Here is a 15,955-nt window from a genome sequence, read left to right as displayed (position 1 = left end):
CGTTGGCATTGTAGATCTGGTCAGCAGACGTGAGCCCCATGAGAATATTGTCAGCAACGACGATGTTGAGAAGGCAGTGGTAGTTAGCAAAGGCGAGAAGAGGCAAAATCTAGATCAGCAGCACCCACCATCATGTGCTTCTCCCATCTGCCATCTTCCTCTCCCTTGCCCGGTCTCTTTCACGTGCCTCCCTCTTCGTCCCTACGCAATGTCGGCCCCTCCCCATCTCCCCTCACTTTGCTGCCACCTGAGCAGGTTGGATTTGACCGCACGAGTGCAGGCAAGAGGAGACTCCACAACCACTAAAATCTAGATTAGCAGCGTCCACCCTTATGTGCTTCTCCTATCCACCCCTTCCACTCTCTAACCCTCTAACCTCTTCACATGCCTCCCTCTTCGTTGCTATGCACCATCAACCCCTCCCCATCTCCCCGCACTTCATTTCCACCTAAGCAGGTTGGATTTGGCCGCACGGGCATGAGCGAGCCGCCAATGACAATGCCCGCAAGCGAGATGGTGACAATGTGTCCTGCTTGCACTGCCTAGACTGGTTTTAGCACCTCTACCTCACCGAGCTCGATCTTTGTGCATCGCCATACATGTGTATCACCATGCTTCACTACATTGAGCTCCAATCCATTACTCTTGCCTCCCTCTCGAGATCCCCCGCTTCACACCACGACCTAACAATACCGTATGTTCCGCAGATCTGTGGAGAACATGCAGATTTATGGAGACGCCGCTGCCCCTCAATTGCCACTACTGGCATGATACATGAGAGAGAGGGAAGACTGGAAGAGATGGAGAGTTGGGGGGAAGAAGATGTCGGTGGTGACTAAAGTGTCATGTGGGTCCCTTGAAGATATTTATTTTTTTTCATGTGATGTCAGACAGGCATTGAGCCACATCACCCACAAAATAAGAGGCATTGGATCATTTCCATGCTTCATCACAACCATCGAATAGACATTATACATCGACAATTATCATTTTTCATTGATTATGAGGTAACTCAACATTCATTGACCACTTAATGTAGTACGCTATAAAAAAAACCATTAAAATGTATTTCATTTTTATATCTGAGGTGTTTTTACATGTCCATAATATATCTCATGTCCATCCATTGAAATTTTATAACGAATAATCCGTCGTTACGCATGATATCTGTGAGTTTTTTTTAAAAAAAAAAGAATTGATGGTACGAAAATCAGACTTTGCATGGCTATAGTTGAGCGAGGCAAAAATAGACTTTCAGCTAATTTTCTGTTTGGAATAAGTTCATCTGAGGTCCGTTAACTTGTCAACGAATCCGATTTTCGTCCCTCAACCCAAAAACCAGATACAATGGGTCCCTTAACTATCAAAACCGGTGCAGATTAGGTCCCTCGGCTGTTTTGAGGGTGGTTTTAGCTGACGTGGCGCCTACGTGGCCAATTTGACTCGGTCTTCATCTGACGTGGCATTGACGTGGCGCCTACATGGCAATTCGATCCAAAAAAACTAATAAAACCCATGGGACCCACATGTCAGTTTCACACACAAATTAATAAAAAATGGTGGGGCCCACATGGGCTCCACATTTCATCCTCACCCCTCCTCTTCTTCCTCATCTCTCCCCATCTCCCCTCTCTTCATCTCTCTCTCCTCTCCTTTCTCTCCAGGCAACGGAGGGAGGCCGACGAGCGCGCGTGGAGGCCAACGAGCAGGACAGCACCTCGGCGGCGAGGCGTGGACGAGCGGGCGAAGCGGGCTGGCGGAGCAGAGGAGGAGCGGCGGCGGGCGAGCTCCTCGCCCTCGCAGGGCTTCATCGTCGAGGAGAGGTCACAATCCATCGTCTTCGCAGGGCGTCGCGCGGCGAGGCTACCGGTCGTAGCAACGCCGAGGAGCGGTCGCACGGGACGGGGTCGTGGCGTGGAGTAGCTAAAAGGAGGCGAACGGATGGTCGGTGACGAAGTCCACCAACTTCGGCGGTGGCGAGTAGTAATCGTTGCACAGCGTGAACCCGAGATCATCGTCGAACTCCTGCCCACGGTGGCGGAGCTAGAGTTCGTTGTGGGTGTCGCCGCTCGTTGCCGCCTTCTACGGCAGGTGGAGCACCTTGAAGCCGTCGTGGCAGGCGACATGGTGGTAGCTCCCCGCCGGCCGCTGCATGAAGGAGACCACGACGGAGCTATCAGCAAACACACGCGATTTCAGTGGCTATCCTAGCTTGTCTGACGGTTTTAGAATGATGAACAGTGTCTAACGAAAAACGACAATGCAGAAAACCAGAGAAGAATAACGTTTTGTTGCTGCAAAACTGCGCAGCTTTTATGAGTTCTCTTCTTCCTTTTATTCTTCTCCACACAGGAGGTTGTTACTGTTGGAATTAATAGATGGGGTAAGGCCCATTCGAAGATTAATTCTTTGGAAAATCACAAAAGCCCACCTCATGGGAAGACATGCATGTGGACTTTAGTACCACCTTGCTTATTCTAGGAGAGGGGGACCTCCTTAAAAGGGAGGATGCCCTCCTAGCCACTTGAAGCATGTGTGGTGGAGAGAAGAGGGGGAACACACGCGCGCACTCGCTCACGCGTGCACGACGTTGTAGGATCAAGGAGGCCGACTTGAATAGGCGGTTTTAAAACTTAATGGCACTTAAACAAAACTAACCTAAGTTGCTAGGCAAGGTGAGGTGCAAGCTTAACTAAGCAACTAAGTTAAGTTTTGCAAACCTAAGTGATATGGGCTCAAATATGTCTCTATGAATGTAAATAGCACATATGTCTCTATGAATGTAAATAGCACAAATGTAAATGCAACAAATATGGGCTCAAATATGTCTCTATGAATGTAAATAGCACATATGTCTCTATGAATGTAAATAGCACAAATGTAAATGCAACAAATAAATGAGACAAGAGACAAGGAATTTTTCAAAGGTTAACTAAGCAACTAAGTTAAGTTTTGCAAACCTAAGTGATATGGGCTCAAATATGTCTCTATGAATGTAAATAGCACAAATGTAAATGCAACAAATAAATGAGACAAGAGACAAGGAATTTTTCATCGAGGTTCAGAAACTCGCCGGTTTCCTAATCCCCGTTGAGGCGAGCCCAACTCCACCGCTCAACCACGAAGCCACCGCACGCCCCCTTCGTCAAGGGGTGGGCAAGGTGGGAGCCGGCCCACGGAGAGGACTACCCAAGCCTCGATCACTAGGGGTAGTTCTTCCTTCACTCCGAAGGTGGTGAATTCCAAACCACTCACAAACGGTGCCGGGCCTCCTCCACAATCTCCTCGGAGAGGTCACCGGGCAACACCTCCACAAGCCGTCTAGGAGGCGGCAACCTCCAAGAGTAACAAGTCTAGGATGCTTGCTGAGGATGATCAAGTGCCACACTAGCTATAACAATGAAGCAATGCACTTGGATTGGCTTAACTCACTCTCTAACACCTCACTAGATAAACTAAGTGCACAAGGATGTGAGAGCTCTTGCAAGGGTTCAAGATAATGCAATGGAGTGCCAAAACCTTACCCTTGCTGCTGGGGAGTGGGTATATATACCCCCAACCACCAAAACTAGCCGTTGGAACCGAAATCCCTAACTTTGTGCTCTACCGGTCAGACCGCCGTTGTGAGGCCGGTCAGACCGGACTACTTTGTAACGGCTAGAAAACTAGCCGTTACAGGGCAATCATTGAGCCCACTCGACCTGGCCGGTCTGACCGCAGTGTAGTGGCCGGTCAGACCATCCACGGCTCGGTCAGACCGCCGTCGGCTCGGTCAGACCGCCGTCGGCTCGGTCTGACCGGTTGCGGCTCTGGCGGCTCTGTATCGCCACCAAAAACCAGACCAGTGCAACAGACTAGTGGGGCCGGTCAGACCGGCCTTACCACGCCGGTCAGACCGGCTAACAGACCCGGTCAGACCGGCCTAAGGCCCACGGTCAGACCGCAGGTCACTTTTCAGCTCAACCGACCGTTAGTAAAACGGTGATATCTCTTGACTCGGGTCTCGGAATTTGGCGTTCTTGGACTCTATGGAAAGCTTATTCAAAGGGCCATCCAACCCATGAAAAATCCATCCAAGAAACACAACTTAAGTCAAGGATAAAGGGCTCACACTCCAAAGGATATCCACCGGACATACCCACAAGATGTCACTCACTCCTATTGGACATGCCCACTTCTCTCTTGGTTTAGGACTTGAGAAAACTCATCACACTTGGTTAGATAAGCCCACAAAATGCACCTACATGCATATGAACTAATATGGCACAAGATCATCCACAAGCTCGCTTCATAGACCCCTGTTGATAGTATGGCGCCTATCTAGCAAATCCGGTCCACACCAAACACCAAGACCAGGAAAAGACTAAGAAAACATTCTTAGCTACATTATACCTTTGCCTTGCGCCATCCATCTTGGGGTCAAGCTTGAGCCGAGATCAACACTTGTGACCATCCGGTTGAACCATGTTTATGCCGAGGTCTTGTCCATCCTTTGTCAAGACTTTATTCTCATCACAAGCTTGACTTCATTCTTGCCAACATGACGATGTCCTTGGCTTGGTGACCACTAACCCATGGTGTCATTCATTAGCCTCATCGTAGTGGGACCTATTCCTTTTCACACCTCAAAGGAGAACATTAGTCTCAACAAATCGGTTGTCATCCTTCACTTGATGACCAACCGGTTGCATATGAAAGATATGGATATGTTTGTTGAGTATTCATTAACATCACAAGTGTCATATACTCGTGTGCAAGCTCAAGTGCAAAGATCCGATATAAATAATAGGTGAACAACATGGATCTAGAACATGCACAATAAATGTATAGGATTTGCTCCCCCTAAATATATGCATACAAATAAATATACAAGAGATGCAAGTGTATGCATAATTAGAGAATGACCAATGGGGGTTTATCCTATACATATAGAGAAGGCATATGTAGTAATGATGTAGACCAACATAAAACATATACCTTCATGATCTCCATGTTCTCAATGTAAATGAGACTAAATAAGATAACATTCGAGTAAACATTAGTCTCACACTTATATATCAATAACATGGAAATCATATATATGAACCTATCAAAAAGTAGGAGATAAGAAGTGGTACATATCATTTTATCTCCATGCATTTCATCCTTGTCATGATTAAGGTCCATCACAAAAGAATGCATGTCTTCCACATCTCATTATCGGGAAATAACCTAGTAGACAACTTATGCAAAAGAGAGGTTAATCCCATAAACATCGGTTTATCATCTATCACCAAAGTAACAATTACATAAATTGTTTAATCCAAGATCTTTCAATCTTTTCTCTCTTTGGTGATGGATAATAACCCGATATAAACAATATAGAGAGATGAGATGAAAAATGATTTCAAATCAAGATAGAAATCTTATAATAAACAAAATATAGAATAAGCTCCCCCTCAAGATGTGCATACATATGGATATGAAGGAACGCATATGCACATAATCAATAAAGATCAAATAGGAAGCTCACACTATATTTTGGATCCACAAGAGAGACCAAGTTAGAATATGTGAAGTTTAATACATACCTCTCATTATTTTTACTTTCATATCCAAATGAGACTAGTCAAAGAAAGGCTCATAAAAACGTTAGTCTCATATAATTAGATTTGTTATTAATCACCGAAACCAAATTAAGGCACTTGAACTTACAGACGTACGCGTCGAATGTCACCCTAGCGCAAATGCAGCCTCCTTTTGCAGTTTTGTTTTGCTGCAGGAAAATTCGGATTTGTTTTGTTTTTGGAAACATTCCGAAAAATCCGGTGCGTGAAAACGGCGTGGAGTCCGGATAAGTTACGCGCGACTGATCAAGCGACCTATCTCTATATAAACCGAGCCGCCGCCTTCACGCAACACACATGAAATCAATCTAGGGTTTGCCTCCTCCTCTGTGCTGCGCCGTCGCTCGTAGACTACTCCATCCCGCTCGCCGGCGTGCACCTGTGATCGGGAGAGCAGGTCTCCGGAACCTCTGCCTTCGACGTCATGTACCGGGAGGAGGTGGCAATAAGGTTTTTGGGAAGCGCTTCGCGCGACTGCTCCCTATTCGTCCGCGACGGCTCGCCTTCCTCTCCGCTCGCATGCTGCGCGCCTTCGTCGACGCCCGCAACCGTGAGTAGTTCCTGCCGAGCAACCGGTCTTTCCGCCACCTCGGTACGTGTTCGACATGTTGCGCATATTTGATATGTTCATGTTTTACTGCTTAGTTTACATGTGTAGATCTAATGATGTGTTCAATCTAGTTTACAACTGCAATGTCATGATTTATTTATGGAATAAATTAAATCATTATGTGCTTATAATTTCAACAATCCAAAAACCTTATTATAGGCACTGTGATTTTACTATGGCTGGTTTTGCCGATGCACTGAGGCCGGATAAATTCACCAGTGTGCACTTCAAGAGATGGCAGATCAGGGTCACTCTGTGGCTGACAGCTATGAAATGCTTCTAGGTGAGTACTGGCAAGCCTATGGGTGTTCTTAATGCTGATCAGCAGAAAGAATTCGATGAGGCCACTACTCTCTTTGTGGGATGCATTCTTAGCGTGCTTGGCGATCGTCTGGTCGAGGTGTATATGCATATGACCGACGCTAAAGAGTTGTGGGATGCACTGAATACTAAATTCGGTGCTACTGATGCTAGCAATGAACTGTATATCATGGAGCAATTTCATGACTACAAGATGGCTGACAACCGTTCTGTAGTCAAACAGGCTCATGAGATACAAACCATGGCTAAGGAACTCGAACTCCTTAAGTGTGTCTTACCCAACAAATTTGTGGTCGGGTGCATTATTGCGAAACTACCTCCATCTTGGAGAGGTTTCGGTACTGCACTCAAACACAAGAGACAGGAATACTCCATTGAGGGGTTAATAGCGTCTCTTGATGTTGAGGAGAAAGCTCAGGAAAAAGATGTCGCGTCTAAGGGCGATGGTGGCCAGTCCACTACCAATGTTGTGCACAAGGCCCAGAACAAGAGCAAGGGGAAATACAAAGCTCACAGACCACCAACTTCAAGAAGAACAACAACAACAACAATCCTAATCAGGATGAGAGGACTTGCTTTGTGTGTAGTCAACCTGGCCATCTAGCGAAGAAGTGCCCACAACGCAAGGGGATGAAGGCACCTGCAGGGCAGACCTCTAAGTCTGCTAATGTGACCATTGGCAACACTGGAGATGGAAGAGGGTATGGTAATTTACCTATTGTTTTTTCAGTTAATCAATCTACTAATTGGTGGGTTTATACTGGGGCCAATGTACATGTTTGTGCTGATATCTCATTGTTTTCTTCTTATCAGGTCGCACGGGGTTCCACCGTCCTAGTGGGGAATGGGTCACATGCTTCTGTTCATGGTGTTGGCACGGTAGATCTGAAATTTACTTCAGGAAAGATCGTGCAGCTGAAGAACATGCAGCATGCCCCTTCCATCGACAGGAATCTTGTTAGTGGCTCCCGTCTAACTAGAGACGGATTTAAGTTGGTTTTTGAGTCTAATAAAGTAGTCGTGTCTAAACATGGATATTTTATTGGTAAAGATTATGAGTGCGGAGGCCTGTTCCGCTTTTCCCTTTCTGATTTCTGCAATAAGTCTGTGAACCATATTTGTGGCAGTGTGGATGATGAGGCTAATGTTTGGCACTCACGTTTATGTCATATTAATTTTGGCTTGATGTCTCGGCTTTCCAGCATGTGTTTAATTCCTAAGTTTTCCATTGTCACAGGTTCTAAGTGCCATAGCTGTGTGCAATCGAAGCAACCTCGCAAGCCTCACAAGGCTGCCGAGGAGAGAAACTTGGCACCACTAGAACTCCTACATTCAGATCTTTGTGAAATGAATGGGGTGTTGACGAAGGGTAGAAAACGATATTTCATGACGTTGATTGATGATGCTACTAGATTTTGCTATGTGTACCTGTTAAAAACGAAAGACGAGGCTCTAGACTATTTTAAAATATATAAGGCAGAAGTTGAAAATCAACTTGACAGAAAGATAAAAAGGCTTAGGTCTGATCGTGGTGGAGAGTTTTTCTCAAACGAGTTTGACTTATTCTGTGAGGAACATGGCATCATACATGAGAGGACGTCTCCCTATTCTCCCGAGTCTAATGGGATTGCTGAAAGGAAGAACCGCACACTGACTGACTTGGTGAATGTCATGTTAGACACCGCGGGACTACCTAAGGCATGGTGGGGGGAGGCATTGTTGACCTCGAATCATGTGTTAAACAGAGTTCCTAACAGAAATAAGGACAAAACACCATATGAGATTTGGATTGGAAAAAAACCATCACTTTCTTACTTGCGCACATGGGGGTGCTTGACGAAAGTCAATGTATCAATAACGAAGAAGCGCAAACTTGGACCTAAGACTGTGGACTGTGTCTTTCTGGGATATGCTCATCACAGCATTGCCTATAGATTTTTAATATTTAAATCTGAGGTACCTGACATGCATGTTGGTACAATCATGGAGTCTCATGATGCTACCTTCTTTGAGAGCTTTTTCCCAATGAAGGATACACATAGTAGTTCTAGCCAAACCTCTAAAATAATTCCCAATTCAATCACACCACCAGAACAAACTGAACATACACATGAACATGTCACTGAGGAGGATGACAGTGAAGCTCCTCGAAGGAGTAAAAGACAAAGGACGACTAAGTCTTTTGGTGATGATTTCACTGTGTACCTCGTGGACGACACTCCTAAATCAATTTCAGAAGCATATGCATCTCCTGATGTAGACTACTGGAAGAAGGCTGTCCATAGTGAAATGGATTCTATTATCACTAACGAAACTTGGGAGATGACAGAGCGACCCTATGGGTGTAAACCTGTGGGGTGCAAGTGGGTGTTCAAAAAGAAGCTGAGGCCTGATGGTACCATTGAAAAATACAAGGCTCGGCTTGTTGCTAAGGGCTATACTCAGAAAGAAGGCGAAGATTTCTTTGACACTTACTCACCTGTTGCCAGATTGACCACAATTCGTGTGTTACTTTCCCTAGCAGCCTCACATGGTCTTCTCGTTCATCAAATGGACGTTAAGACAGCTTTTCTTAATGGAGAGCTGGATGAGGAGATCTATATGGATCAGCCTGATGGGTTTATAGTTGAAGGTCAAGAAGGCAAGATGTGCAAATTGTTGAAGTCTTTGTATGGTCTGAAACAAGCTCCTAAGCAATGGCACGAGAAATTTGATAGAACATTGACATCTGCAGGCTTCGTAGTCAATGAGGCAGATAAATGTGTATACTATCGCCATGGTGGGGGTGAGGGAGTTATTCTGTGCTTGTATGTTGATGACATACTGATATTTGGGACAAACCTTGAGGTGATAAATGAGGTTAAATCATTCTTGTCTCAAAAATTTGATATGAAGGATTTGGGAGTAGCTGATGTTATCCTAAACATTAAGCTAATTAGAGGTGAGAATGGGATTACACTCTTGCAATCCCATTATGTGGAGAAGATCTTGAATCGCTTTGGCTACTTTGATAGTAAGCCTTCTCCAACACCTTATGATACTAGCTTGTTGCTTCGCAAGAACAAGAGAATTGCTAGGAATCAACTGGAATACTCCAAAATCATTGGCTCGCTGATGTACCTGGCTAGTGCAACTAGGCATGATATCTCCTTTGCTGTGAGCAAGTTGAGCCGGTTTACCTCTAATCCGAGAGATGATCACTGGCGTGCGCTTGAGCGAGTAATGCACTATCTGAAAGGTACTATGGAATTGGGGCTTCACTATTCTGGGTATCCTGCGGTACTGGAAGGATATAGTGATTCTAACTGGATCTCTGATGTGGATGAGATCAAAGCCACTAGTGGATATATCTTCACACTAGGTGGTGGTGCTGTTTCGTGGAGGTCTTGCAAACATACCATTTTGACGAGGTCAACCATGAAAACAGAGTTGACGGCACTGGATACTGCTACTGTTGAGGCAGAATGGCTGCGTGATCTATTAATGGATCTCCCTATTGTTGAAAAACCGGTGCCGGCTATCTTTATGAACTATGACAATCAAACGGAAATTGTCAAAGTGAATAGTTCTAAGGACAATATGAAATCGTCTAGACATGTGAAAAGACGATTGAAGTCTATTAGGAAATTGAGAAACTCCGGAGTTATAACATTGGATTACATCCAAACAGCTAGAAACCTGGCAGATCCCTTCACGAAGGGACTATCACGAAATGTGATAGACAATGCATCGAAGGAGATGGGTTTGAGACCCATGTGAGTTATACTATGGTGGTAACCTAGTCTATGTGATTGGAGATCCCGTGAATTAGAACCTGGGAAGAATAAACTATTAGTAAACTAGAGGAGAGTACCAATATATACCCTCTCTAAGTGAAGATGCATGTACTCTCGTGAGCCGCAAGGTAGGTTGGCTATGCCTTAATGAGTTCTGTTGGCTTTAATTAGCGAAGATACTGTCCTGCAGAGCATTCTCGAAAGAACTCACCTTTATGAGCTTGACTATTGGTCGCAGTCTATGGAGATTTTGAGTGAATCTTCTAGGAAGCTTACTAAAGACCTAGGAGTATGACTTATACGCTCCACCCGAGGAGTAGTCTACAGACGGTCTAGTACCAGATAAGACTCTGAGTGAAACTTGCTTGCACAAGACTTGCAATTCAAGGCGTTGTCCATTGTTCAAGTTGTGAGTAAGTGTAGCTTGGAGTTCTAGGTGGATGTTCAACCTTAATCGGTCTCCATCGAACCGCTGGTATATAAACAGTACATTGGAAAAGGCAAATCTCAGTGGGATTTTGAGATTTGGTGGGGGATTGTTGGAATTAATAGATGGGCTAAGGCCCATTCGAAGATTAATTCTTTGGAAAATCACAAAAGCCCACCTCATGGGAAGGCATGCATGTGGAGTTTAGTACCACCTTGCTTATTCTAGGAGAGGGGGACCTCCTTAAAAGGGAGGATGCCCTCCTAGCCACTTAAAGCATGTGTGGTGGAGAGAAGAGGGGGAACACATGCGCGCGCTCGCTCGTCTGGCCTGGCAGGGCAGGGCAGGCGCGCGTGCACGACGTACGCGTCGAATGGTCCGCAAAATTGGCTCCTTACCCTTGCACAGATGCAGCCTCCTTTTGCAGTTTTGTTTTGCTGCAGGAAAATTCGGATTTGTTTTGTTTTTGGAAACATTCCGAAAAATCCGGTGCGTGAAAACGGCGTGGAGTCCGGATAAGTTACGCGCGACTTATCCGGTTCGTTTACGCGGAGTGGAGATCGTGCGGGCGCCCTGATCAAGCGACCTATCTCTATATAAACCGAGCCGCCGCCTTCACACAACACACACAAAATCAATCTAGGGTTTGCCTCCTCCTCTGTGCTCCGTCGTCGCTCGTAGACTACTCCATCCCGCTCACCGGCGTGCACCTGTGATCAGGAGAGCAGGTCTCCGGAACCTCTGCCTTCGACGTCATACACCAGGAGGAGGCGGCAATAAGGTTTTTGAGAAGCGCTTCGCGCGACTGCTCCCTGTTCGTCCGCACGGCTCACCTTCCTCTCCGCTCGCGTGCTGCGCGCCTTCATCGACGCCCGCAACCGCGAGTAGTTCCTGCCGAGCAACCGGTCTTTCCGCCACCTCGGTACGTGTTTGATATGTTGCGCATATTTGATCTGTTCATGTTTTACTGTTTAGATTACATGTGTAGATCTAATGATGCGTTCAATCTAGTTTACGTCTGCAATGTCATGATTTATTTATGGAATAAATTAAATCATTATGTGCTTATAAATTCAACAGTTACATGCGTGATCTTGCCGGATAAACGACTAACCGTGCCATCCCACGATCTGATCCCTGCTCGATCTCTTCTACTACCGAAACAGAAAAAACGATAACTAATCCCTGCTCCAGCGCGATGTCATCGATGGCTTCCACCCGGTCCACCTCCACGGAGCGCTCGGCGACACCGGACTCCGCCTCCTCGTCGCCGGCCACGCTCGTGGTCCGTCCAGTCCTCTCCATGTCTCGGCGTCGAAGTGGAGCTCTTGCACGGCGACGGAGAGGAGGCCACCGATGCACTGCACGAACCCGTCCTGGATGGCCGCCTCGTTCTCGATGAAGGAGAACGTCCCGCCAGTGACCTCGGCGATGGTGTGCATCGCCACCGCGTCGTGGTCCTTGCCGAAGCCAAACGTGTGGACCGGCAGGGAGCGGTCGCCACGGCCGCAGCCGTCGGTGCGCACGAAGGATGGCGGCACGAGCGCGTCGCAGTTGGCATCACGGCCGCCACCTCCTCCTGCTCCAGCGCCGCTGCGCAATTCGAACAGCGACGAATGGGAGCCGCCGCGCGTGCCGCTGCCTCTCCGTCACCTGGAGAGGGAGGAGAGGAGAGTGGGATGAAGAGAGGGGATATGGGGGAGAGAGGAGGAAGAAGAGGAGGGGTGAGGATGACATGTGGGGCCCACGTGGACCCCACCATTTTTAATTAATTTGTGTGTGAAACTAACACGTGGGTCCATGTAGGCGACACGTCAATGCTACGTCAGATGAAGACCGAGTTAAATCAGCCACTTAGGCGCCACGTCAGCTAAAAACACCCTCAAAACCGCCGAGGGACCTAATCTGCACCGGTTTTGATAGTTGAGGGACCCGTTGTATCTGGTTTTTCGGTTGAAGGACGAAAATCGGATTCGTTGACAAGTTAAGGGACCTAGGATGAACTTATTCCTTTCTGTTTCAACCATAGGCCCATTAGGCCCACGTACATCGGTGCATGGCTTTCCTCGTCAAAAGCCCACCAAACCACTCCTCTTCCCTCTCGCTCTCCATGCTTCTCCCTCGCGACCTCCTCCTCCTCCTCCCATGGCGGCGCGCCACCGCCGCCGGTGAGGCCATCGCCCGCCGCCTCAACCACCACCGAGCCCCGCCCTTCTCCGATCCCGACGACGACCCGCCGTTCACGCGGCTCGCGGAGCGCCCGCCTCGAGCTCCCTCGAAGAAGAAGAAGAAGGAGGAGGAGGACCAGGGCGGCAGGATCAGGCCGCCGGAGCCGGCGAGCTCCGACCTGCCGTTCGACTTCCAGTACTCCTACTCGGAGACGGACCCGGCGTGGAGGCCCATCGGGTTCCGGGAGCCCACCCGGTTCTCGCCGTTCGGGCCCGGCCGGCTCGACCGGCCATGGGACGGCGTCGCCGCGGCGGCGGCGCGCGGGGATGGTGCGGGTGCGGCGGCGACGAGCAGGGAGGAGGTTCTTGGCGAGCCGCTGGCGGAGGAGGAGGTGGCGCAGCTCGTGGAGAGGTACCGGCACAGCGACTGCTCCCGGCAGATCAATTTGGGTGAGTTCCAGAAATTGCATTCCTTTCTGATGCTTTTAGCTCGTAAAAGTATTGTTTACAAAATTTATTCGGATTTTCTTGATTGCTTGATTGATTGATTGATTGAGCACAAGCAAGTAGTATGTTCATGACGAATTGAGAAGTTCACACGAGAAGAGTGTGTTGGTTCTAGCGAGTTGGTTATGCAGTATAAAGTGCCCAAATTTTGTTTTTTAATTCACTAAAGTTTGATGCTTTATGAACCTCCTGAGTGCCGCTACTGAATTCCACCATTAATTGGGATATCATGTCAGCATGAAAGTATTAGAGTGAACTCCAAATTGTAGAATCTAAATCAACACTTAGCATCGATGGAGTGACACTATGGGTCTATGGCATCATGCAGAGCGTACAGGTTCCATTGTGACATTTCAATATTTCATTTATCCTGTTGCTCAAGAGCATTAAGTTGTGCTTTGGAAACATTTCCCAGTTATGCAATGGTGTTTCATGTTCTCAGGCAAAGGCGGAGTGACACACAATATGATTGATGACATCCACAATCACTGGAAACGTGCAGAAGCTGTTAGGATCAAATGCCTCGGAGTGCCAACTCTTGACATGGACAATATATGCTTCCATCTTGAGGTCACAGCAGTACTACTTACTTGGGGAAATACTGGAAACTACATTTTTACTTCCTATTTTGTTTGGTCTCATGTCAGTGCACTATTGTGCAGGATAAAACAGGTGGGAAAGTAATCTACCGTAACATAAACATCCTTATCCTATACCGTGGTCGGAATTATGATCCGAAACAGCGGCCTCAAATACCACTAATGTTGTGGAAGCCACTTGCTCCTATTTACCCTAGGCTTGTGCAAAATGTTGCTGATGGTTTGACTTTCGAGAAAACTAAAGAATTGAGGAATACGGGATTAAATTCTTCACCTCTTATGAAATTAAGTAAGTTGGAACCTTTCCAGCAAAACATTCGCCATACAATTGTATAACCACGATTTACCCATCCATCCCACTGTTGTGTTATCGAGTTCCTTTTTTGTAACTGATGATGTGAGCTTCTATGTTGTACAGCCAGGAATGGTGTTTATGTCAATGTTGTTGATAGAGTGAGAGAGGCCTTCAAGACTGTGGAAGTTGTGAGGTTAGATTGCTCTCATGTTGGTAGCAGTGATTGCAAGAAAATCGGTGTGAAGCTAAGGGTATGTTGATATGATCCCAGGCTTTTGCTGCTGCATATGTGTATAGTAATTTTTTACTTTCTGCTCCTTATTATACTATATGCATATTTTCCCCCATTTTTTAAACTCTTATTGCACCTAATAAAATTTCTGTTATATTCTCGAATTTACAAGTACAATTGTGCAAAGAGTTAAGAAAGAGATGCTCAGATGATTTTTTTTTTCTTGAAATGTTGCTTAGATGAATTGACTGTATTAGCTGTTTGCATATGTATGCTATTCAGGTGAGGTTGGTGAAGAAAAAGAGCGGCACCATATCTTTTTATAACCTTAGATAAATTTTATAGCTAAGTAACTGTAGTGTTCATTTCAACATAGATGCCAATTGCATTACCGTTTCTACAATTTGTTTGTTCATTCTCACCCATGTAGTTGAGAACCATATAACACAGAGTGGAAAGATCTTACTCCTTTTCTAATGCATTGATAAATACACTGGAGAATTTAGTATTTGGATGATAGAAAGCACGTATTATCTTCTCTCTTGCAAATCGCCCCAGCATGAATGACGGTTTTGGCCTTCTCTATCCATTTCACAGGATTTGGTTCCATGTGTTCCCCTATTATTTAAAGACGAACAGATTATTCTCTGGAGAGGAAAGGTGAAACAGGAGAACTCTGTTTCACTTCAATTCAGTCCTGAACCATCATGATATCAAGTGGCTTAAATACATGAGTTGCTAGAAGAACCCTGCTGCTTGGATTACTTCCATCAGTTCCATGGGATGTCATGTGATCAGAACAAATTGTTGAAAACCTATTACGGGGTTACCAGAAACATTAGAAACCGCGCCGGTTGATTATTACATTTCCTGCAGCTATCTGGAATCTGGAGTTGTCTGAAAGAGTTGCCAGTGTTGCATGAGATGAAGACCCTGCTCTATTTGAGTGCTGAGCATTGAACAGTACAGACGCACATTGAATCATTTTTTCACCTTGGAATGAGTACTGTGCTTCCAGCCAAGGGATTGATATCTTCCATCATCTGTTTCTTTGTTCAAATGGCACATGTTCCTGCTGCTTCTGCTATCCGGGCAGATATCAACCATCTAGATTAGGATAGTATCAAAAGTTGAGAGGTACATCATGTTGTAACACTAGTGGTACAGACAGGCCTTTTGAATTAGAAGGCGATCATTCAGAGCCTCAAATGAGGTTGTGGGCTTTGTGGCTGCTATCCTGTTGATTCCTTGATGTGCACCAAAGTCAAAAGGTGCTCCCTCCGGTCAAAAAAATTTAACGTTGAGAATAAGATGTGATCAAATTCTAAAATTCTTGCCATCAATTTTATATTACTATAAGTTTATAAAACCTAATAAGTTTTTTATGTTACGATAGTATTTCTCAACTCTCAAG

The 15,955-nt window shown here is 46.1% G+C and overlaps 1 protein-coding gene across 1 annotated transcript; it reads left to right on the top strand.

The window, feature by feature from the left end:
* The first annotated feature begins 12,850 nt into the window (after window positions 1-12,850).
* Window positions 12,851-15,765, top strand: LOC127781184 (CRS2-associated factor 2, mitochondrial). The gene is made up of 5 exons (XM_052308102.1): window positions 12,851-13,358; window positions 13,858-13,985; window positions 14,078-14,303; window positions 14,433-14,560; window positions 15,139-15,765. The coding sequence occupies exons 1-5, from the start codon at window positions 12,851-12,853 to the stop codon at window positions 15,250-15,252; spliced, it is 1,104 nt and encodes a 367-aa protein (XP_052164062.1). The 3' UTR covers window positions 15,253-15,765.
* The last annotated feature ends 190 nt before the right edge of the window (window positions 15,766-15,955 follow it).

This window comes from Oryza glaberrima, chromosome 8 (assembly GCF_000147395.1).
Source record: "Oryza glaberrima chromosome 8, OglaRS2, whole genome shotgun sequence".
Classification (NCBI taxonomy): Eukaryota; Viridiplantae; Streptophyta; class Magnoliopsida; order Poales; family Poaceae; genus Oryza; species Oryza glaberrima.
The sequence above is the reverse complement of the archived record's forward strand: the minus strand, read 5'-3'. Positions and strand labels throughout refer to the sequence as shown.